Below are 26,036 nucleotides of genomic sequence, written 5' to 3'. Positions count from 1 at the left end.
GTCGAGGGTCGCTGGGACTATTAGAAAATAGTAAGGGTTAGGAAAATAGCCCACCACAAGACCCGGAAAAGTGAGTGCAAAGTGCACTAAAGTTCCCCAAAGGACATAGAAGTCGTGATAGGGGAATTCTGCAGGAAAGACACAAACCAGCAATGCAACAATGATGGATTTCCAGTCGAGGGTACCTGTGGAACAAGGGGACCAAGTCCAAAAGTCACAAGCAAGTCTGAGATGGGCAGATGCCCAGGAAATGCCAGCTGTGGGTGCAAAGAAGCTGACACTGGACAGTAGAAGCTGAGGATTCTGCAGGAACAACAAAGGCTAGAGACTTCCCCTTTGGAGGATGGATCCCCCACGCCGTGGAGAGCCGTGCAGAAGTGTTTTCCCGCCAAAAGACTGTCAACAAGCCTTGCTAGCTGCAAATTGTGTGGTTTGGGTTTTTGGATGCTGCTGTGGCCCAGGAAGGACCAGGATGTCACCAATTGCGTCAGGGGACAGAGGGGGCATCGAGCAAGACAAAGAGCCCTCTCAGAAGCAAGCAGCACCCGCAGAAGTGCCAGAACCGGCACTACAATGAAGAGTGAAACGGTGCTCACCCGAAGTTGCACAAAGGAGTACCACGCTGCCGGAGGACAACTTAGGAAGTCGTGCAATGCAGGTTAGAGTGCCGTGGACCCAGGCTTGGCTGTGCACAAAGGATTTCCGCCGGAAGTGCACAGAGGCCGGAGTAGCTGCAAAAGTCATGGTTCCCAGCAATGCCGTCTGGCGTGGGGAGGCAAGGACTTACCTCCACCAAACTTGGACTGAAGAGTCACTGGACTGTGGGAGTCATTTGGACAGAGTTGCTGGATTCAAGGGACCTCGCTCATCATGCTGAGAGGAGACCCAGGGGACCGGTGATGCAGTTCTTTGGTGCCTGCGGTAGCAGGGGGAAGATTCCGTCGACCCACAGGAGATTTCTTTGGAGCTTCTAGTGCAGAGAGGAGGCAGACTACCCCCACAGCATGCACCACCAGGAAAACAGTAGAGAAGGAGGCAGGATCAGCGTTACAGAGTTGCAGTAGTCGTCTTTGCTACTTTGTTGCAGTTTTGCAGGCTTCCAGCGCGGTCAGCAGTCGATTCCTTGGCAGAAGGTGAAGAGAGAGATGCAGAGGAACTCTGATGAGCTCTTGCATTCGTTATCTAAGGAATTCCCCAAAGCAGAGACCCTAAATAGCCAGAAAAGAGGGTTTGGCTACTTAGGAGAGAGGATAGGCTAGCAACACCTGAAGGAGCCTATCAGAAGGAGTCTCTGACGTCACCTGGTGGCACTGGCCACTCAGAGCAGTCCAGTGTGCCAGCAGCACCTCTGTTTCCAAGATGGCAGAGGTCTGGAGCACACTGGAGGAGCTCTGGGCACCTCCCAGGGGAGGTGCAGGTCAGGGGAGTGGTCACTCCCCTTTCCTTTGTCCAGTTTCGCGCCAGAGCAGGGCTGAGGGGTCCCTGAACCGGTGTAGACTGGCTTATGCAGAAATGGGCACCATCTGTGCCCATGAAAGCATTTCCAGAGGCTGGGGGAGGCTACTCCTCCCCTGCCTTAACACCTTTTTCCAAAGGGAGAGGGTGTAACACCCTCTCTCTGAGGAAGTCCTGTGTTCTGCCATCCTGGGCCAAGCCTGGCTGGACCCCAGGAGGGCAGAAACCTGTCTGAGGGGTTGGCAGCAGCAGCAGCTGCAGTGAAACCCCTGAAAAGGCAGTTTGGCAGTACCCAGGTCTGAGCTACAGACCCGTGGGATCATGGGATTGTGCCAACAATGGCAGGATGGCATAGAGGGGGCAATTCCATGATCTTAGACATGTTACATGGCCATATTCGGAGTTACCATTGTGAAGCTACACATATGTATTGACCTATGTGTAGTGCACGCGTGTAATGGTGTCCCCGCACTCACAAAGTCCGGGGAATTTGCCCTGAACTATGTGGAAGCACCTTGGCTAGTGCCAGGGTGCCCACACACTAAGTAACTTTGCACCTAACCTTTACCAGGTAAAGGTTAGACATATAGGTGACTTATAAGTTACTTAAGTGCAGTGAAAATGGCTGTGAAATAATGTGTGGATTATTTCACTCAGGCTGCAGTGGCAGGCCTGTGAAGGATTTGTCAGAGCTCCCTATGGGTGGCAAAAGAAATGCTGCAGCCCATAGGGATCTCCTGGAACCCCAATACCCTGGGTACCTCAGTACCATATACTAGGGAATTATAAGGGTGTTCCAGTATGCCAATGTGAATTGGTGAAATTGGTCACTAGCTTGTTAGTGACAATTTGGAAAGAAATGAGAGAGCATAACCACTGAGGTTCTGGATAGCAGAGCCTCAGTGAGACAGTTAGTCATAACACAGGTAACACATTCAGGCACACTTATGAGCACTGGGGCCCTGGCTGGCAGGGTCCCAGTGACAAATACAACTAAAACAACATATATACAGTGAAAAATGGGGGTAACATGCCAGGCAAGATGGTACTTTCCTACAACATGGCAAACATAAGCACCACACATCCAACAAGCACTCACACAAGCACCATCCCCATGAAGACACAGCAACATCCACTGCCTCCACTGTGTTCCCCTCCTCCACATCCTCCTCTTCCCTCCCTGTCTCGTCTACTCACACCTGCATGCACTACATCCTCAGCCACTACCTCCATCACCAGCACGCCCATCACCACACACTGCTCACGTGCACTCACCACCCCCACTACCATGCACACATCCATAGTGTCCTCTCCCAGTGTGTCTGTGAGCCCTCTTCCCAAAGTACACAAACGCAGGCACACACCCACCCAACAGCCATCCACCTCACAACAGCCTCCGGCCCATGCACCTTCACCCAAATTCAGCAAACGTACACCTCCTACAACCATTACCTCTTCCTCCACTCCCAAACCCACTCCATCTTCCCATCCCAGTGTGTCTAAAAAACGTTCCTGGCAAACCTTGACCTCTTCCCTTCCCCTCCCCCCGTCCTTCCCCTAGGGCCAGGCTTTCCAGGTCCCAGCCCAGCACCTCAGCCACCAAATCCCCAGGCACAGTGGTGCCAGCAACTGCGGGGTCATTGAGTGCATCACCCATTAGGGCTGCCAGTGTGCTACGTAGCGAGGGCAAGGACATTCCACCACCTGCCAAGGTGAAGAAGGTGCCCACATCCCGAGGGAAAAGCCGCACCTACCAGTCACCAAGGGTTCCGCAAAAACAAAAGGGGTTAGTGGCAAGACACCAGCAGCACCATCGAAGGTGGGGAAGGGAAAAAAGCAGAAGAGCAGGTCAGGACAGGGCACGGTGGCACAGACTGAGGGACCAGTGTCACACCTTCTGTCCACAACAACACCAACCTGTAAGGGGGAGAACACCGCAACCTGCCCCGCCACCTGCACCGCCACCAGCACCGCCACCTGCACCGCCACCTGCACAGCCACCGGCACTTCTGCAGCCTCGGCGACAGTCCCCAGCATCATCCCCAGTGGGCAGCAGTCAGGGGCTGCAGGAGACATCCTGCTGTGTCCCTCAACAAGTGCTGACCCATGCACCACCGCCAGCACCGCCTCCACAGACATCGCTGCAAGCACTGCCACCAGTCCAGCGACGTGCTCGGACAGTGGCACCACAGCTGACATGGCTACCATCCCCAGTGTTCAGTCGTTCGAGGCTGGAGGAGACTTCCAGGACCCAGGCCAGCTTCCATGAGGCATGACTTCCATCACTGTTTGCACCTGCAGGTGGAAGGCGAAACTGCAGCAGTGTGGGGTATGTCGCTGCCTCCATGGCGTATCATGCTACCTGTTCATCGGCAATCTTGTGGCATACACACCCAGGTGAGGGAATGGTACCGGCCACACTGCACGTCAAGCACTCTGGGCACCATGCCCCCTCTAGAACCAGTGGAGATTCACATCCACTACCTCAATCCTTGGCAGGATGAAGCACTCTGGGCACAAACCCCCCTCCAGAACCAGTGGAGAAAGGCATCCACTACCTCTGTCCTTGGTAGGACGAAGCACTCTGGGCACAAAGTCCCCTCCAGAACCAGTGGAAACTGTTATCCACTAGAGAGGCTGTGGCTTTGCACTCCTCAGGATAAAGCAGTAGGCAAACCACCCACTGGAGTGACTTGTGAGACTGTGGCTTTGCACCCCCAGGATAAAGCAGTGGGCAAACCACCCACTGAAGAGATTTGTGAGACTGTGGCTTTGCACACCCCAGGATAAAGCAGTGGGCAAACCACCAACTGGAGAGACTTGAGAGACTGTGGCTTTGCACTCCCCAGGACCAAGCAGTGGGCAACCCACCCACTGGAGAGACTTGAGAGACTGTGGCTTTGCACTCCCCAGGAACAAGCAGTGGGCAAACCACCCACTGGAGAGACTTGAGAGACTGTGGCTTTTCACTCCCCAGGATACAGCAATGGGCATGGAGCCCCCTCGTGCAGCAGTGGCGTGGTGCGTTCATCTGGCTGAGGTGCCCCCCTCCCTCTCCCCCTGAGGTGCCTGTTTATTTTCGATCTGATGCCCCAGCAGTGTTCTCTCAGTTTCCAGTCAGTATCTAGTGTGGGCTTCGTCCATGCATTTTGGGCCCAGTGGTCCACGGACAATAATTGGTACACTATCCGGACTTGTGTAGTTGGTGTACATATTTGTATATACTGAATTTTGAATTTTGACTATCAGATTTTTCATGCTGACAATTGTTACAATCATTTACTTTTGTCCTTGCGTTCTTCTGGGGGGGGGTGGGGGTGTATATGTAATGTTGCTGCATGTATTTGTGTGTATGTTGTTGTGGGTGAGGGTAGGGGTTGGGGTATTGCGTGATGCATGTATGTGTCACTCTCTTTTCCCTCCCCCCCTTCCCTGTGTTGTAGGTGCAGTACTCACCGGAGGAAGAGCAGCATAGGCAGCACGTGTAACTCGGGCTCCATGGCGTCCTGGTTCCTCATTGGGTGTCGAGAGGTGAGTGGTTTCCCTTCTGTGTACTGTTTCCGCCGTGCTTTTGATAGCATTGCTTCCGTCCCAGAAAATGTGGCGGATAGGCCTGTTGTGATAGGGTGGGCGGTACTTTGTCGTCCGCCTGTCTGTTGGTGGTTACCGCTGCAGTGTTTGTTTCTACCGCCGTGGCGGGCGGAGTGTTAAAGTGGCTGTCTATGTTGGTGGTTTCTGCCATGATTGTAATTCCATTTTTTTGCCGCCGGCCTGTTGGCAGTATTACCGCCGCTTTATCACCGACTGCCAGGGTTGTAATGAGGGCCTAAGTGTCCTTGAGTAATGCTGCCTGAAACATGTACAGGATCTTTTTGCCAGTACTCCTTTTTCTATGTTTGTTTTCGTTGCTTTCCTTCTGTCATCTCCTTGTCCAAAGAACTCCTTTTCTACTTGTGTAAGAATGTAGATTAAATTGTTCTTGTGTGCATATGTGTTTCCAAAGATAAGAGTCCATTCAAAGAAACCTCCCACAGTGTCAATGTTTTTCGCTTTAGCAATACTACTCAAGTGCTGATTAATAGGCACAAAAGAAAACACAAGATCTTAATTGGAATAGAAGTATTGGATAAACTCCTGGTCATACAACTGTGTTACTAACAGACTGCAAGAAATTCCACGTCAGTGGCAAGCTGTGATAAGTGATTCCTTTCCGTACTGATGAAGGGATTTGTGTACAAATAGAACAATCATGTACTTCCATTGTTTTGATATATTAATATAACAACTTATAATATACATTGGATGACAAATCTCCCTTAGAATTGTCAGTGTGAAACAATCTCTCATTCTCATATAGGGGATCTTGCTCTGTATTTGAATCTCCTAGTATTAGTGTAAATACTAACAACCACACACTATTGCTAATCCTACACAAATATACTTGCATTTACTCCTTAACCTTGATCAGAATTCATGGCTTGTCTAGACTTAGACCAAAAATATTGAATTAAAAATAAAAATAAGAAAATGCAAAAGCAGCTCTCAATTAGTTTACAGCATCTTTTTTTGTGTGAGCTAAGTAAAACCAAAAATCAAACATTTATGTTCTCCTCAAAAATCGTTACATGTATTTACAAAGTTCTCTATCTTCTAGAAAGTTCATTAAAACATTTTTTTCTACTTTCAAATGTTCAAAATCACTACTAAAAAGTTCAAATGTCTCTAATAATAAACCATCTGGCAATCACTGATTTGCACTTCCAGCAAATAATGTATCTGTTCATCAAGTGGTAATGATATTTCAAAGTTCAGTTATAAATCAATTTAAACTTCCAGAATGTTCAGTTGAATTCGAATTGTCAACACAAAAGGCAACAAACTCCTTCTCCCAATTATCAGCTGTGTAAAAAGTCCATTCAGAAGTTGAGTAATTTCGACTGGGCACTCTTTCTTTTTTGACCTTCTTGCTACACAACCTTCAATATTACTGTCAGTTTGATGTAACTCTTCAGGTACTTCAGCAATAGCAAGAGGCACCTTTACCACTAGGTCTGGCCCTTTCGAGGGCCACTGGTCTCCAACCACAATTCCTTTCTCAGGCATAACTGGGATGTCAGAGTCCTCTGAGCTAGCAGGGGTCAACTGACTTTGACTCAATCCTCCTGCACCTTTGACATGCTCAGATTTTCACCAGATTGTGCATGCTCTGCGAGAGCCATTTTCCCAGTCTTCACAGCTTGGCTACCCTGGGCCTCCTCTCTCACTGCTTCCAACCCTTGAGGCACAGGCACTGTACCATCAAGAGGACTTGGAACTTTGTGTGAGTGGCTCACATAAACCCAGTTTAGTAGTCCCCACTTCACAGAAGTCAATATCAATAGAAGAAAACGGGTAGTGGTGGTCAAATGGGTGCAATTCCTACGAGTTATTCGATGTATAAACACTTAAAGTTCAAGTTGAAGATAGTCCAAAGTAAGATACAGCACGGTGCTGAGCGGTAATGCATGCTTCACTACCCAAAAGCATAAAGTGGTGTCCACAAAGTGACACCTGCCATATGTTCCTAAGGATACCGCAGCACTCCCAAATAGTCCATAATCAATAAATCATCCAGATGAGTTGAGTTGTGGTAGGCTCTTTTTATTGTAGGTATGAACATCAATGTGGCAAGATGAGTATGGTTCCACAATCACAGCAAATACGTGTTTCGTCACACTCATAACTTTTTCAAGGCTGTAAAATACATAGAAACATATTTGACAAACCTAATATACAAGTATGAAGGATGATAGCATGAAATTCCCAAGTGTGGTAAGTTGTATGGGTGTGTGTCCATCCAAAAAAGGGGCAGATGGTGAAGCACCCCTACATGCAAAGAAAGGGAGCCAAGTAGTCATAAAACATGTGATACATTAGTGAAAGAAGATAATAACAGTGAGAGGTGTGAGAGCAAAAAAAGGGAAAGATGTGCATGTCAAACACACAAATATGTGGTCCAACCCATCCTCTGTCAGCTATGTACGAAATGCAAAGATAGACTTGGTCTGCCCAAACCAAAGTGAGTGGAGTTCAAGTGACCCATGGAATGTGCTAAGAATTATTCAAATGGTTTCTGAGCCATGTCTCAAGCCACTAAACCAGAAAAATAAGACACACATAATAAAAATCGTACCTAGTTACGTAAGGGAAGTATGAGTCATGATTGCATCATCGTGCCTATAGCTAAGAACACTCCAGTGTCTAAAACAAAACATGTGGCACCACAGTAAGTAACGGAAAGCAGAGCCTAAATGAGGGGTATGTGTAAGTGAACAAGACAGCTACTCACCTAACTATTACTAAATGTGACAATAGGGAAAAGGAAAACCGGTCAGTAATTCATGTAGCAAAGGCACATGGTAGCCCCTAATGCAAAAAAGACCATAAGTCTAGAACCTAGAGGGAAGGGAGAAGAAGAAAACAAAGGCAAGGTAGATATAATAACTTTTTGTCCTCATGAGGTATCTAACTGACAGTCGTGGCATCCCTGAGATGGCCGGCCAAATATACATGCATGCTGAAGGGGAGCGCTAAGCACTCCCCCTCCAAGCCTGTTATCCCCCAAGGCCCGTCCCTTTAAAAATAAAACAATAATATTGTTTATTAACGTTTTATCTTTAAAGGTTTGCAGCAGCTAGTGGAGGAGCCACCCCTGCTAATATGCAATCCTCATCATCAGAACTGTCACTATTAAATGTTTCTGAAAACTCTTCATCACTCAAATCAATTAAGGGAAACTGTCACCAACTGATTCACATTTGCATTTGCTCTCTGATTCATGTTTTGCTGAGGAACAATCATTTGCTGCTGTGTAATTGGGACTTGTGGAATCTGCATTTGTTGCGGGACCTGCATCTGCTGTGGACCTGTATTTTCTGTGTTTCTCTAGAAGCACCCACATTTTGGACTCGGGCTCTTTGAATTCTCTGAATCTGAACTTGATCATTTGCTAACAGTCTGAGCAACACCAACATTCTGCGCCAAGTTATTCACTTTATTATAAGGACATTCCCATCTCCAATGTCCAAACGTTCCACACGCATGACATGGCTGCATTTTCTTCATTGACTGCGCATCAATCACATTTCCACTCTGATCTATCTGAACACCATGTCCTCTACCCCCAAACTGAGGCATGTTGTTAACCTGCTGCTGCACACTTTGCATCCCTGTAGGAGGCTGGACTGGCTTGTAGTGAGTACCAAGGGGTACTTGCACCTTGCACCAGGCCCAGTTATCCCTTATTAGTGTATAGGGTGTCTAGCAGCTTAGGCTGATAGATAATGGTAGCTTAGCAGAGCAGCTTAGGCTGAACTAGGAGACGTGTGAAGCTACTACAGTACCACAAGTGTCACTTGCACAATATCATAAGAAAACGCAATACACAGTTATACTAAAAATAAAGGTACTTTATTTTTATGACAATATGCCAAAGTATCTTAGAGTGTACCCTCAGTGAGAGGATAGGAAATATACACAAGATATATGTACACAATACCAAAAATATGCAGTATAGTCTTAGAAAACAGTGCAAACAATGTATAGTTACAATAGGATGCAATGGGGACACATAGGGATAGGGGCAACACAAACCATATACTCCAAAAGTGGAATGCGAACCACGAATGGACCCCAAACCTATGTGACCTTGTAGAGGGTCGCTGGGACTATTAGAAAATAGTGAGAGTTAGAAAATTAGCCCTCCCCAAGACCCTGAAAAGTGAGTGCAAAGTGCACTAAAGTTCCCCCAAAGACAAAGAAGTCGTGATAGAGGAATAATCCAGAAAAGACACAAACCAACTTTGCAACAACTGTGGATTTCCAATCTAGGGTACCTGTGGAACAAGGGGACCAAGTCCAAAAGTCACAAGCAAGTCGGAGATGGGCATATGCACAGGAAATGCCAGCTGTGGGTGCAAAGAAGCTTCTACTGGACAGAAGAAGCTGAGGTTTCTGCAAGAACGAAAAAGGCTAGAGACTTTTCCTTTGGTGGACGGATTCCTCTCGCCGTGGAGAGTTGTGCAGAAGTATTTCCCGCCAAAAGAACGCCAACAAGCCTTGCTAGCTGCAAATTGTGCGGTTAGCGTTTTTGGACACTGCTGTGGCCCAGGAGGGACCAGGAGGTCGCAAATTGGACCAGGAGGTAGAGGGGACGTCGTGCAAGACAAGGAGCCCTCTCAGCAACAGGTAGCACCCGGAGACGTGCCAGAAACAGGCACTACGAGGATGCGTGAAACAGAGCTCACCCGAAGTTACACAAAGGAGTCCCACGTCGCCGGAGACCAACTTAGAAAGTCGTGCAATGCAGGTTAGAGTGCCATGGACCCAGGCTTGGCTGTGCACAAAGGATTTCCACCGGAAGTGCACAGGGGCCGGAGTAGCTGCAAAAGTCGTGGTTCCCAGCAATGCAGTCTGGCGTGGGGAGGCAAGGACTTACCTCCACCAAACTTGGACTGAAGAGTCACTGGACTGTGGGAGTCATTTGGACAGAGTTGCTGGATTCAAGGGACCTCGCTCGTCGTGCTGAGAGGAGACCCAAAGGACCGTTGATGCAGTTCTTTGGTGCCTGCGGTAGCAGGGGGAAGATTCCGTCGACCCACGGGAGATTTCTTCAGAGCTTCTAGTGCAGAGAGGAGGCAGACTACCCCCACAGCATGCACCACCAGGAAAACAGTAGAGAAGGAGGCAGGATCAGCGTTACAGAGTTGCAGTAGTCGTCTTTGCTACTTTGTTGCAGTGTTGCAGGCTTCCAGCGCGGTCAGCAGTCGATTCCTTGGCAGAAGGTGAAGAGAGAGATGCAGAGGAACTCTGATGAGCTCTTGCATTCGTTATCTAAAGTTTCCCCAGAGACAGAAACCCTAAATAGCCAGAAAAGAGGGTTTGGCTACCTAGGAGAGAGGATAGGCTACTAACACCTGAAGGAGCCTATCAGAAGGAGTCTCTGACGTCACCTGGTGGCACTGGCCACTCAGAGCAGTCCAGTGTGCCAGCAGCACCTCTGTTTCCAAGATGGCAGAGGTCTGGAGCACACTGGAGGAGCTCTGGACACCTCCCAGGGGAGGTGCAGGTCAGGGGAGTGGTCACTCCCCTTTCCTTTGTCCAGTTTCACGCCAGAGCAGGGGCTAAGGGGTCCCTGAACCGGTGTAGACTGGCTTATGCAGAATTGGGCACATCTGTGCCCAAGAAAGCATTTCCAGAGGCTGGGGGAGGCTACCCCTCCCCTGCCTTCACACCATTTTCCAAAGGGAGAGGGTGTAACACCCTCTCTCAGAGGAAGTCCTTTGTTCTGCCATCCTGGGACAAGCCTGGCTTGACCCCAGGGGGGCAGAACCCTGTCTGAGGGGTTGGCAGCAGCAGCAGCTGCAGTGAAACCCCAGAAAAGGCAGTTTGGCAGTACCAGGGTCTGTGCTACAGACCACTGGGATCATCGAATTGTGCCAACAATGCCAGGATGGCATAGAGGGGGCAATTCCATGATCTTAGACATGTTACATGGCCATATTCGGAGTTACCATTGTGAAGCTATATATAGGTATTGACCTATATGTAGTGCACGCGTGTAATGGTGTCCCCGCACTCACAAAGTTCAGGGAATTGGCTCTGAACAATGTGGGGGCACCTTGGCTAGTGCCAGGGTGCCCTCACACTAAGTAACTTTGCACCTAACCTTTACCAGGTAAAGGTTAGACATATAGGTGACTTATAAGTTACTTAAGTGCAGTGTAAAATGGCTGTGAAATAACGTGGACGTTATTTCACTCAGGCTGCAGTGGCAGGCCTGTGTAAGAATTGTCAGAGCTCCCTATGGGTGGCAAAAGAAATGCTGCAGCCCATAGGGATCTCCTGGAACCCCAATACCCTGGGTACCTCAGTACCATATACTAGGGAATTATAAGGGTGTTCCAGTAAGCCAATGTAAATTGGTAAAATTGGTCACTAGCCTGTTAGTGACAATTTAGAAAGAAATGAGAGAGCATAACCACTGAGGTTCTGATTAGCAGAGCCTCAGTGAGACAGTTAGTCACTACACAGGTAACACATTCAGGCACACTTATGAGCACTGGGGCCCTGGTGAACAGGGTCCCAGTGACACATACAACTAAAACAACATATATACAGTGAAAAATGGGGGTAACATGCCAGGCAAGATGGTACTTTCCTACAATCCCACTAATGTTCACAATCATCTGCAGGCTCTGATTTCCTGTCTGAGCAGATTTCAATTTCATCACCATCAATTTTTCTTTCTACTTTTTCTGCTCCAAATCAATTTCGCCACTACAGTATGTTGCTTACTGTAGTACTTCTTCAATGGGCTTGTTCTGACAACAAATTAAATGCTGCTGAATCATGGTGGTAATCTCAGGCTTCAATCATTACACTAATCTAAACATAAAATTACTCATATCTTTTGACTTTCAGAACCACTGTGCTATTTGAAAGCTTGCAACAATCTCTCATGATAAGCGTGGATCGACTGTTTTGTTTCCTGCTCTGTGGTGTCAATCTTTTGCCAATCCACATCTTTTGGAGAAACATTGTTCTTCAGGAATTCAATCACTTTATAATACCCTTTCATCACCTCTTCAGATGGCGCACCTGTTACTGGATCTCTCAGTGGTTCACGATCAGGCCAAGCAATACTTTTCTTGCACTCAACCCACAAATCAACTGAAACCACAATGTGTTCAAAACTGCCCACAGGCATATTTAAAGTTTCAAAAACCTTTCTGTCTACTTATACCACTCTACTGGCTTCTCTCTCAATCTCGGGTAATCATTTGTAACTGATGGTATGTCACTTTTGCTCCACAGGACATGCAAATAATCTCTACTTGGAATTTCTCTCATTGACATCATTTTTATATTGTCTTCAGTTTGATTTGCTCCTGCTGGAGACAAATTCTGCTTTGCTTTCTTTCAATCTGTTTTCTTAGCCCATCTGCCTTCCCATTTATCTAACACAGCTCATGTTTGATGTAGTTAATGAATTCCTTAACATACATTCTCATTCTGGGTGAACTCATGTTTGCTATGTCTTTGGTACTAAACTCTAATCTGTAACATAGTTTTAAGGGTTTAGATTTTTCTATATCTACTTCATATTTTTCAGCCAATTCTACTAACGTCTCATATGTCAGCCCTGCACATTGGGTATCATCTTTGCACATGAAGACCAATTCATCTTCTGTGTATGTTTCTAATTGCTCCATCTCAAGCATTCCCATAATCAATTCATTTAATTCTAATTTCGATCTGGACACATTCACTGTTATGTCTCTCTCCGGTGTCTCTTCTATTCTTAAATTTCCATTGGTTCCACCTGTTGCTCCTTTTGGGCTCAGAATGTCTAACCAATTAGTTAACTGCCGTGCAGAAAAACCTTCCAAACTAATATTGTTTCTCTGGGGAATAGTGTGGGATACTGCAATGTACACTCATAATCTGATCTGATGTGGGCATGTAAGGAAGTGGGGTTCCCTGAGGAAACCTCGCATCAAGAACTGGTCCTGCTTGATTTAACATTTGGTTAGGGTCTGCAACTCGTGTAGGAATCACAGTTTGAATAAGAGAAATTGTCCTCTCCATCTACGAATTATTTGAATATACCGATCTCTGCATATCACACGGTGACACACCCCGGGGATACTGGTTTTACAGGGACTGCTGAGACATTCATGGACTGAGCATTACTTCCAGGGCTGCCTGAAGCATACAAACGAACAACTAGACCTTTAGTCACAGGAACTGTTAATGAATCGGGTCCAATGGGCCCCATCTGATTCTGTGGAATTTGCATTCCAGTATATTGACCTGTTAAAACAGTATTGACATTTTGTCATGTTTGATTTTCAGTAACATTCAACACTGTCTGCACTGGTGCACTTGTGTATAAATAGGCATAGTCTGATTCTGATTAAAATTCTGCACAGGTGTAGTCACAATAGGTGTCTGCACCATCTGATTCACATTAGGACAGGCTCTGTGTAACTGGAGCAGTTGGCACATTCAGGGCTGCATTCTGCACTGCTTCCTCAACTGAATGATACGGTGGGGAAGAATTCATTAAAAGCTGATTTATAAACCCATCTCCTGAATCATTTTCATATGCGCTTGTCTTTTTACCCTTATCAGTTGTCTGCTCTACTTTAGCTGTCTGTTTCTTTCTTGTTGTAGGTTTTGTACTCCCATCATCTCCTCTGTGTTAGCTTATAAACATTCTCACTCTATCTAGCATCTCTGCTCTCCATCTTTTCTGTTCTGCATCCGATCTAGCTTCCGCTAATGTCTTAACTGCTTTCTTCTACTCTCAAATTTTACTGTTTCTTTCTGTCTTGCAACAAGTTCCCAAATAAAAAGAGCTTCAAACTGTGTGGGTCTTGGAGGAGGCTTTGATTCCTACAGCACTCTCCTCAAATTGTCTAATATTCTCAAATTAAAAGTTTCAATGAAAAGAAAAAACTAATGGACCTTCAGTCTCAGTGATTTTACACCATTGTTTAAGCCATATGTATGCTGAAACTCCTTTCATTTCTGAAACTTTGTAAGGTGGTGTTCCCTCGGGTGCTACCTGTTCACCCTCACTCACTGTAAAAAACAAATCTCCTCTTAGCAGCCTTCTTAAAGCTTTGAAAAATTTCATTTTCACACAACTGCAATTAATCACAATGATTTTCAATGAAACCAGGAAGTAAGTTCAATCTCACAATCAGTTTCATAATCTGCTCTTAACCAATGGCAATTGCTCACACATACACTAAATGCAAAATATTGCAAGCAATATCAAAAACCAAAAACCTATCTGCACCCTACGGGTAGTGCTCAAACTCTTTGAAAGCTGTACGGGCTACACTTCTGACCGTGACTTTTGCAATTACACAACAAGGGAAACATGACTACCAATTCTCACTTCAGTTAGTACGGATCTTCCACGTGCACTCCAGATTCACCTAATACCAACCAACAACTCACACGCACACTCAAGGGAAACTAATAGCATGGAATGGTACTGCATGACTGTAGGAAAGTACCATCTTGCCTGGCATGTTACCCCCATTTTTCACAGTATATATGTTGTTTTAGTTGTATGTGTCACTGGGACCCTGCCAGCCAGGGCCCCAGTGCTCATAAGTGTGCCTGAATGTATTCCCTGTGTTATGACTAACTGTCTCACTGAGGCTCTGCTATCCAGAACCTCAGTGGTTATGCTCTCTCATTTCTTTCCAAATTGTCACTAACAGGCTAGTGACCAATTTCACCAATTCACATTGGCATACTGGAACACCCTTATAATTCCCTAGTATATGGTACTGAGGTACCCACGGTATTGGGGTTCCAGGAGATCCCTATGGGGTGCAGCATTTCTTTTGCCACCCATAGGGAGCTCTGACAATTCTTACACAGGCCTGCTACTGCAGCCTGAGTGAAATAATGCACACATTATTTCACAGCCATTTTCACTGCACTTAAGTAACTTATAAGTCACCTATATGTCTAACCTTTACCTGGTAAAGGTTAGGTGCAAAGTTACTTAGTGTGTGGGCACCCTGGCACTAGCCAAGGTGCTTCCACATAGTTCAGGGCAAATTCCCCGGACTTTGTGAGTGCGGGGACACCATTACACGCGTGCACTACACCTATGTGTAGCTTCACAATGGTAACTCCGAATATGGCCATGTAACATGTCTAAGATCATGGAATTGCCCCCTCTATGCCATCCTGGCATTGTTGGCACAATCCCATCATCCCACGGGTCTGTAGCACAGACCCTGGTACTGCCAAACTGCCTTTTCAGGGGTTTCACTGAAGCTGCTGCCAACCCCTCAGACAGGTTTCTGCCCTCCTGGGGTCCAGCCAGGCTTGGGCCAGGATGGCAGAACAAAGGACTTCCTCAGAGAGAGGGTGTTACACCCTCTCCCTTTGGAAAAAGGTGTTAAGGCAGGGGAGGAGTAGCCTCCCCCAGCCTCTGGAAATGCTTTGATGGGCAAAGAAGGTGCCCATTTCTGCATAAGCCAGTCTACACCGGTTCAGGGACCCCTCAGCCCTGCTCTGGCGCGAATCTGGACAAAGGAAAGGGGAGTGACCACTCCCCTGACCTGCACCTCCCCTGGGAGGTGCCCAGAGCTCCTCCAGTGTGCTCCAGACCTCTGCCATCTTGGAAACAGAGGTGCTGCTGGCACACTGGACTGCTCTGAGTGGCCAGGGCCAGCAGGTGACGTCAGAGACTCCTTCTGATAGGCTCCTTCAGGTGTTGCTAGCCTATCCTCTCTCCTAAGTAGCCAAACCCTCTTTTCTGGCTATTTAGGGTCTCTGCTTTGGGGAATTCCTTAGATAACGAATGCAAGAGCTCATCAGAGTTCCTCTGCATCTCTCTCTTCACCTTCTGCCAAGGAATCGACTGCTGACCGTGCTGGAAGCCTGCATAACTGCAACAAAGTAGCAAAGACGACTACTGCAACTCTGTAACGCTGATCCTGCCGCCGTCTCGACTGTTTTCCTGGTGATGCATGCTGTGGGGGTAGTCTGCCTCCTCTAGAAGCTCCGAAGAAATCTCCCGTGGGTCGACGGAATCTTCCCCCTGCTAACGCAGGCACCAAAGAACTGCATCACCGGTCCCCTGGGTCTCCTCTCAGCACAACGAGCGAGGTCCCTTGAATCCAGAAACTCTGTCCAAGTGACTCCCACAGTCCAGTGACTCTTCAGTCCAAGTTTGGTGGAGGTAAGTCCTTGCCTCTCCATGCCAGACTGCATTGCTGGGAACTGTGTCTTTTGCAGCTACTCCGGCCTCTGTGCACTTCCGGCGGAAATCCTTTGTGCACAACCAAGCATGGGTCCGCGGCACTCTAACCTGCATTGCATGACTTTCTAAGTTGTCCTCCGGCGGCGTGGGACTCCTTTGTGCAACTTCGGGTGAGCACTGTTTCACTCCTCTTGGTAGTGCTACCTATGTGTAGCTTCACAATGGTAACTCCGAATATGGCCATGTAACATGTCTAAGATCATGGAATTGCCCCCTCTATGCCATCCTGGCATTGTTGGCACAATCCCATGATCCCACGGGTCTGTAGCACAGACCCTGGTACTGCCAAACTGCCTTTTCAGGGGTTTCACTGCAGCTGCTGCCAACCCCTCAGACAGGTTTCTGCCCTCCTGGGGTCTAGCCAGGCTTGGGCCAGGATGGCAGAACAAAGGACTTCCTCAGAGAGAGGGTGTTACACCCTCTCCCTTTGGAAAAAGGTGTTAAGGCAGGGGAGGAGTAGCCTCCCCAAGCCTCTGGAAATGCTTTCATGGGCAAAGATGGTGCCCATTTCTGCATAAGCCAGTCTACACCGGTTCAGGGACCCCTCAGCCCTGCTCTGGCGCGAAACTGGACAAAGGAAAGGGGAGTGACCACTCCCCTGACCTGCACCTCCCCTGGGAGGTGCCCAGAGCTCCTCCAGTGTGCTCCAGACCTCTGCTATCTTGGAAACAGAGGTGCTGCTGGCACACTGGACTGCTCTGAGTGGCCAGGGCCAGCTGGTGACATCAGAGACTCCTTCTGATAGGCTCCTTCAGGTGTTGCTAGCCTATCCTCTATCCTAAGTAGCCAAACCCTCTTTTCTGGCTATTTAGGGTCTCTGCTTTGGGGAATTCCTTAGATAACGAAAGCAAGAGCTCATCAGAGTTCCTCTGCATCTCTCGCTTCATCTTCTGCCAAGGAATCGACTGCTGACCGCGCTGGAAGCCTGCAAAACTGGAACAAAGTAGCAAAGACGACTACTGCAACTCTGTAACGCTGATCCTGCCGCCTTCTCGACTGTTTTCCTGGTGGTGCATGCTGTGGGGGTAGTCTGCCTCCTCTCTGCACTAGAAGCTCCGAAGAAATCTCCCGTGGGTCGACGGAATCTTCCCCCTGCTAACGCAGGCACCAAAGAACTGCATCACCGGTCCCCTGGGTCTCCTCTCAGCACAACGAGCGAGGTCCCTTGAATCCAGCAACTCTGTCCAAGTGACTCCCACAGTCCAGTGACTCTTCAGTCCAAGTTTGGTGGAGGTAAGTCCTTGCCTCCCCACGCCAGACTGCATTGCTGGGAACCACGTCTTTTGCAACTACTCCGGCCTCTGTGCACTTCCGGTGGAAATCCTTTGTGCACAACCAAGCCTGGGTCCACGGCACTCTAACCTGCATTGCACGACTTTCTAAATTGTCCTCCGGCGGCGTGGGACTCCTTTGTGCAACTTCGGTGAGCACCGTTTCACTCCTCTTTGTAGTGCCTATTCTGGCACTTCTGCGGGTGATGCCTGCTTTTGAGAGGGCTCCTTTTCTTGCTGGGTGCCCTCTCTGTCCCCTGACGCAATTGGCGACATTCTGGTCCCTCCTGGGCCACAGCAGCATCCAAAAACCCTAACTACACAATTTGCAGCTATCAAGGCTTGTTGGTGGTCTTTCGGCGGGAAAACACTTCTGCACAACTCTTCACTACGTGGGACATCCATCCTCCAAAGGGGAAGTTTCTAGCCCTTGTCGTTCTTGCAGAATCCTCAGCTTCTACTGCCTAGTAGCAGCTTCTTTGCACCCACAGCTGGCATTTCCTAGGCATCTGCCCATCTCCGACTTGCTTGTGACTTTTGGACTTGGTCCCCTTGTTCCACAGGTACCCTCGTTTGGAAATCCATTGTTGTTGAATTGCTGGTTTGTGTCTTTCCTGCATAATTCCCCTATCACGACTTCTGTGCTCTTTAGGGAACTTTAGTGCAATTTGCACTCACTTTTCAGGGTCTTGGGGTGGGCTATTTTTCTAACCCTCACTGTTTTCTTACAGTCCCAGCGACCCTCTACAAGGTCACATAGGTTTGGGGTCCACTCGTGGTTCGCATCACTTTTGGAGTATATGGTTTGTGTTGCCCCTATCCTTATGTGTCCCCATTGCATCCTATTGTAACTATACATTGTTTGCACTGTTTTCTATTGCTATACTGTATATTTTTGGTATTGTGTACATATATCTTGTGTATATTTGCTATCCTCATACTGAGGGTACTCACTGAGATACTTTGGCATATTGTCATAAAAATAAAGTACCTTTATTTTTAGTATAACTGTGTATTGTGTTTTCTTATGATATTGTGCATATGACACTAAGTGGTACTGTAGTAGCTTCACACGTCTCCTAGTTCAGCCTAAGCTGCTCTGCTAAGCTACCTTTTCTATCAGCCTAAGCTGCTAGACACCCTATACACTAATAAGGGATACCTGGGCCTGGTGCAAGGTGTAAGTACTCCTTGGTACTCACTACAAGCCAGTCCAGCCTCCTACAATGACACGTACCTCACTGCAGACAATAAATTAACCAAGTGTCTTCTACACTTGTGTGTTATCCCGGGATCTTAGGTGTTGATGGACTCGTCAACAACACTAACAATCACGATTTTTTAGCACAGAGCGCCACAATCACTTCAAGTACGACATCTCTGCAAAACACTTTATAACATCACACTTCACCGCAATCTTCTGGCAAAAAGCATCGCAAACGAAAATACCTATTTATACTCACACAGCCCATCATTTGTAGGCACAAAGTTGGAACCTCATCAATCTCTGGAATGGACCACAGAACAAGTTACAGGGTGGACAACATTTGGACTGGACAATAACATGTGAACTCCCTATCACTATACAAAATATGTCTTCCCCTTTTATGGGCAAACCTGTAAATAAGCTACCAGAATGGTGAATTCTATTCCCCTAACATTAACCTAACATATGGTTCCCCCTCTTATGGGACGAAACAGTCACTCTATTATCAAAACTGTGAATCCTAATACTGAACAAAAATATGTCTCCCCCCTTATGGGACATAACTGTACCTCTGCTACCAAAACGGCAAGTGTGTTTTCATCCTTCAAACGAATCAAATGCTTCATCGAAGATGACGGACTTTTTGTGCCAGAACGAAGTGTGGTGAACCATACACAAGTACTTCAACACCACGTCAACAATTTAGATACCATGACCAATGTGGCCACAGAAGAAAACTCCAATCTGTGAAAAGTTCAAAGCTTTATTTTATAAACACAAGTTTAGTGTCATGAAGTGAGTACACAAAATCAAATTGTAAAGTTATATTAACACCATAGGCTGTCCAAAGCGGCAAGACAAATGTAATTGAATTAGCATCAAAACAATTAAGCATTCAAGAAGAATTATACAGATCATTAATTAAATAATATGAGAGACAGAAACAGATCTCAGATCAGACTGTATTAGCATTTGTCAGGCTTAATTTAGCAGAGCACATTTAGGGCTGAACATAGGTTGTCCCTGCAGCTAACCAAATTTGGAAATGCATGTGTAGGGCATTACAACGGCATGTGAGCAACAAAAGACAAAAATAACGCAAAAATAATGTGGAAGATATATCTAGCATTGCAAAATACTAACTAGAAAAATAAAAGGGTGAGTGTCAGCATGATAGCTTCTATTAAAAAATAAGAGACCTGTCAACGGAAATGGTAATCAGCAGAGAGATATACCTCTCCAAGGGACAGCATTCAAGGATTATTTGTCAGCAAATTAACTAGATCAGCAGCAAATCCAGTCTGAAGTGTCATCAGGAAAGGTGCAGAGAGAACTGCGCAGAGTCAAGGGGTCTGAGGAGCCGCAAAAAGACTGACTAAAACTTACTAAGTCCATTCCTATTATGAAACAAATTATTTAATTTGATTTGTTGATCTGGTTGCATCATATCATGCAAAAGGGGCATCATCCAATCAAAATGTCAAATTAACTTAAGGTTGCAAAGGTCCATCAAATTCCCAGGTCTAGCCTGAGATGATCTCCTCTTTCCGTGTGACTCCAAATAGTTTGAAACATTTTGCATTCCTTTGCAACAATCCAATTTATTTCCAGGATATACACATGCTCGTCTCAGTTCTGTATGTCAGTTGAAACAAATTATTTCATGTTAAGACACTAAGGTGGTCATTCTGACCCTGGCGGTCTTTGACCGCCAGGGCGGAGGACCGCGGGAGCACCGCCGACAGGCCGGCGGTGCTCCAATGGGGATTCCGACCGCGGCGGTAAAGCCGCGGTCGGACCGGCACCACTGGCGGGGTCCCGCCAGTGTACCGCGGCCCCATTGAATCCTCCGCGGCGGCGCAGCTTGCTGCACCGCCGCGGGGATTCCGACCCCCCCTACCGCCATCCAGATCCCGGCGGTCGGACCGCCGAGATCCGGATGGCGGTAGGGGGGGTCGCGGGGCCCCTGGGGGCCCCTGCAGTGCCCATGCCACTGGCATGGGCATTGCAGGGGCCCCCGTAAGAGGGCCCCTACATGTATTTCACTGTCTGCTGCGCAGACAGTGAAATACGCGACGGGTGCAACTGCACCCGTCGCACAGCTTCCACTCCGCCGGCTCGATTCCGAGCCGGCTTCATCGTGGAAGCCTCTTTCCCGCTGGGCTGGCTGGCGGTCTGAAGGCGACCGCCCGCCAGCCCAGCGGGAAAGTCAGAATTACCGCCGCGGTCTTTCGACCGCGGAACGGTAACCTGACGGCGGGACTTTGGCGGGCGGCCTCCGCCGCCCGCCAAGGTCAGAATGAGGGCCTAAGGGCCTGATTCTAACTTTGGAGGACGGTGTTAAACCGTCCCAAAAGTGGCGGATATACCACCTACCGTATTACGAGTCCATTATATCCTATGGAACTCGTAATACGGTAGGTGGTATATCCGCCACTTTTGGGACGGTTTAACACCGTCCTCCAAAGTTAGAATCAGGCCCTAAGCCTGGATGTTCCTTTCCAAGGTCACATACTAAACGTCTCTGTCCATTTGAACAAAGAACCTCTTGCTACTCTTGCAAACAGAACCTGGAGGAAAACTCTTGTTAGAAAGAACAATGATTCATCACTTTACATGACTGCAAATACAAGCTGTGCAGCCCTAGATTATGCTAATGTAAGAAATATAAATTGCATTAAAAATATTTGTTAATAAACGCACATAATATGCAAACTTGTAAATTCAGCATTAATAATATACCATCAGAAGTAAGTAAACCATTTCATTATAAATTGTAAAACTTTGCTAATGCATCACATTATATATAACTGAGAAGTGCATTTGTTTTTATCTGCACATATTTTTTAACAAAAAAATCACACATTTAACATTAATAAATGCTAATTCATTTTAATACTAGCAATTAAGAGCCTAAAACACACTTTGGCTGGCATTATTTAAATGTCATTAGTACATTGTTAAATCAGCTAGGCACAATTGTGACCACCAAAATGAAAACATGAGCACTTTTAAAATAAGTGTCAGTGCAGCTTTTCCATGTTAGGCTGTCAAACATGAGACATAATTTGACACCTTCTGCTGACGTTTGGGTCACTAAAAGCATTACTAAACTTTACGCTCCAACACTGCCAGAGTGTACCCTGGCAAAGAATCCTGTTTCATTTCATGGGATACGGGCCAGGCCAGTGTTGGCTCGTTCACTATGACAGATGAGAGTCACCTCCCCCTACTAATCCCCCACTGCCAGCAGCAGTCACTGCAAACCTTTAACAATGAAAGAATAATAAACTGTGTTTATTATCCTTTCATTGTTAAAGGGGTGGGGCCCTGGGGGATGATCAGGATGAGAGGAGTGCACTCTGCACTCCCTTCAGTGTGCATGTGTGTTTGGCCAGCCGTGCTCTCTCCAGCCTGGCACTGTGTTGCCGAGCTCGAGAGAAAAGACACAGGCTCCTAGTCTGCCTGGGAGCACCCGGGCTGGGCACTCCAGCCAATCCTAATGTTGCTAGGAGCAGCATCAGGATTGGCCGCAGGGCAGGGTGAGAGCCTGTGTCTGCTAAGGGGACGGAGGAGAGGCAGCGCAGCGCGCAGGTTTTTTTTGTACCATTTGTATATTATTAATATCCCCCCTCCCCTTGCCGTGCGCTGCCCCACCCCTTGTAACCCTTGCCAGACACGATTGGTCCAGGCTGTCCAACACTGAACTTGAAGGCATGCATAATACTTGCAGTCAATGTCAAGAAGGGCAATCAATTGATCATTTGTGGGGACACCTCTATCCCCCCCTTTAAAGACTGGGTGAATAATGGATCCGCGGCAAGAGTCTGGGATTGCCTGTTGCAGGCTCACTGCACTGTACAAGAGGTTTCGTTTTTTTGCCCGGAACTCCAGAGAAGCTTTGAAGAGGGCTCAGAGTAAGCCATTTGGTTCTGGGGCCCTGCCAGTTCTACTTTTCCTTAAGATGGCTTCTATGGGGATTGTATTTTGATCTGCTGACCCCTGTTGCCCAATAATTATCTCCGTTATGACCTAAACTGCAACCAATCTTGTTTCGCAGCCTGTTAGAACTACCCTTGTTTGCTTCAATCCTCCTTTTTGCTCTTTGGGGCGGGCTGATATGGTGGAGAGGTAGGTGGGGATGTCCTTCTAATTTCTGCATTGATCCAGTCATCTATACTTTCACCCTGCCCTGATGGCTTGGGTTTTCCTGCTAGGATTGATTGAGCGCCAGGCAGACGGTTGGTGTTTTTACATGGCCCTTTTTCCAGACGTTCAACTGGCATGATGGAATAGTGATTAAAGAGAGGGTATACCCAGGACATCGCAATTATGTTTGCATTGTAGATAACAGTGACATCCTTGTCTCCCTCACGGATTATTTTCCAGAATGCTCTGGAATTTCTGGTGGAGCTTTTCGCTTTTGTTGTGACTCAATGAGCAAGTTACTCATTGAGTTTGTACCACACCGAGTTCAGTCCGAGGAGTTTGTCTCTTCTTAGTCTAGTACTGGGGGAAAAGATACTATAACATATGGTGTCACAGTTCAATTATTTTTGTTTGTCTGATTAGCTTTTTGTGACACACTGCTAATGGAAAAACCCTAAAGAGACAAACTCCTATCTGCTCTACATCCTACTGGTAAAAAATATAATATATTGCACATGCTTTTGGAGCTCAATTTCCAAATGGGTAACTTCCATTTGTGTTCATGGTTAGAATGACTGCCAAACAGGAGCAGTGCATTCTCATCAAGATGAAAAAGTGGAAGCCTGTTTTGAAATTTCAAATGTCTGCTTTGTGTAAACTTGAATGTATTTCCCCTTTTACACTAAGATAGAAACGTCTTCGTCTCATGTTTGTTTTGATGTGATAAGGAAATTTTACCTTTCCAATGCTATGATTTGTGTATGAATTGGATTTCTTGGGCATGCAGTATTGTTTGGAAATATGCATTTGAAAGTGTATTTTTGAAAAGCGACACAAGCTGGCCGTGGATATCAATAGCAGCACCGGGGCTAGGAAAGGGCAAGACCTTTGGTAAAAGATGCTATCTCTGGCAACCCCTAAATGGCATCCATGGCAACAGCTATTAATTAAACCTGGCTTTCGTTTCTGTTTTCAGGGATTTCTCCCTGGAATCTCCGGAGAGGTTCACAACATCACAAAGCCAAGGGACACCCCCTGTCTTGGAATGATAGATGACAACATGCCCGGGCACGCCACTCCACATGAAGGAATGCCTCACGATGGCCCACCAGGAGATGTCTTGTCCCATTATGACTCTAAAGGCTCCCTCACTTCTCCTGTCTGGGCTCTCTCACTACTTTTGATCTCTTTCCAAGCTGGGCTCTTTGACTGGATTCCTGGCTTCCCAATCTTGTAGTTTTCTGTGCATAGGTCATGTGAGTTTAACATTTAACAACCAATGAAAACAGTTATCACAACTTCTATTTCACCACTTCAGTGACAGTGACTTACTGACACATTGTATTTTATTGTAGTTGCACTTATATAGCGCTTAAGAACCCTGATGAGGCCCCAAAGCTTGTTTATAGATGGTTGGTTAGCACACATCTCTGTGAAAATTCTTGTGTGGGAGAATGTTTTATTGTTCTGTCGCTGATGTATGTATTGCTTTGATGTCATATTTGATGACCAGACTTGTGCTTCTGTTGTGTTTTGATGATGTTCTGCTTTGGTGTCTAGTGAAGTGGAAGAAGGATAGATAGGACACTCAGGTCTAATTGCCAGAAGACCTTTGAAAGGACCATGGCCCATCTGAGAAGTGTTTTATGTCCAACATGTAAGTCAGGCTGCTCAAATGGTGTCTCTGCAAAGGTGCGTCTGCACATATGCGTGGTATGGAGCAAAAGAAAGAGTGAGAGATAGCTACATGCCTATGTGCCTACCTTCATATGGTGATTTGTTGCATCTTTGGGTGAGCACTGTCCTGGGTTCTGTACTGATCATTGATTCTTAGCAGTGAGGGGTGATTCTTTCACCTTGTTGTGTGGTCATCTTCAGAAGAATTGAACGTGGTCAGTGATGTTTCCTATCCTTTATGGCAGACAATTCCAGAATTGTGATGATTGTACAGATAAGGGGTCTCCACCAATGTGCTTCTTCTTTAAGCAGGGAAAGTGACCTGGGGTAACTGTCTTTAGCAAAGAGTTCTCTTCGGTGAATGTCTTTGTAGCTTTACTAGGATGAATGAAGGATCTTTGTCTTAGATGGCTCTATAGTTGCTATAAAGAGTCTCAAACACTGAGCACCTGGCAATGAAACACTTAGAAGGCCTGTGAAATGTGGTTATGTGGCTGAACCTGTATGAGTTGTCACAAGGAGGAGTATTGGATTCTTCAAAGCAGAGAGAGGGGGACAGCCAGAAAGTGTCTTCATTGAACATAAGGCATTGTTTGTGATTTGATTGATTTGCAGGCTCATGCATAGGCTGTGATCATTCCTAGGTTTATAACTTTGGCCAGCATTACTGGTAGTACACATAAACCTTTAAGCCAAGTGGTTGTATGCCGGTAGTTCTTCCAAAATCCATATGTCAAGATCTCTGTTATGGATGAAGTAAGTTCAAGGCAACTTTTCAGCACACATTAGCCAATAGCTTGAATGCCATAGTCTATTCCTGAGGTGTTAAGTTTCCTGTGGTTATTTAGCTTTAGGATAATCTGAGTGTCATTTCATACTTCTAACTTGGATGACAACCCTTAACAGGCGGAGGTAGGCATTAGTGAGTGTTGGTGAAATGATGGAGCTTTGAGGTATGCATGTGTTGATGTTCAAAGTTTCTCATGTGAATAGTGGTAGTAGTAAGATGCTAGATCTGTTAAAGAGGTAGGAGGTTTCCTCAGGATCTGCACGTCCCTGAACAAAAGGCCCACCTTCCGGCGTCACCAACTCAGAAAGCTATTATAGCACAGAGTTATGATGAAGCCAGTCGGGGGGAAGGTAATTACGGTAGGGAACAGCAGGGAAAGAGATCTGAAAAGTAAAGGTTAGAACAAATATACATTTACTCATTCATAGAAGGGTAACTCATCAATAGACTCTTAACTAAATGCGTCTCCGAGATATCAGATGGAGACCCCTTTTGAAATGAGGGCAAAGCCCCTTCTTTGAAACATGGAACAAGAGTAAACTACGACCTCAAAATCAAGAGATGGCAAGAACTTTGGACTATGATTATACTCAGAATATCAATCCTGTAACATCTATGCATTCACAACATAAACCTTTGATCATGACT

General features: G+C 46.6%; 1 protein-coding gene across 1 annotated transcript in view; it reads left to right on the top strand.

The window, feature by feature from the left end:
- LOC138304282 (putative DBH-like monooxygenase protein 2) overlaps positions 1-25,630 on the top strand; it is a 312,423-nt gene extending 286,793 nt beyond the window's left edge. The window contains exon 13 of the mRNA XM_069244214.1: positions 23,898-25,630. Within this exon, the coding sequence (XP_069100315.1) occupies positions 23,898-24,158 (261 nt within the window). The 3' untranslated portion in view covers positions 24,159-25,630. The remainder of the gene's footprint in view (positions 1-23,897) is intronic.
- The last annotated feature ends 406 nt before the right edge of the window (positions 25,631-26,036 follow it).

This window comes from Pleurodeles waltl, chromosome 7, assembly GCF_031143425.1.
Source record: "Pleurodeles waltl isolate 20211129_DDA chromosome 7, aPleWal1.hap1.20221129, whole genome shotgun sequence".
Classification (NCBI taxonomy): domain Eukaryota; kingdom Metazoa; phylum Chordata; class Amphibia; order Caudata; family Salamandridae; genus Pleurodeles; species Pleurodeles waltl.
This window is presented reverse-complemented; position numbering and strand designations above follow the sequence as displayed.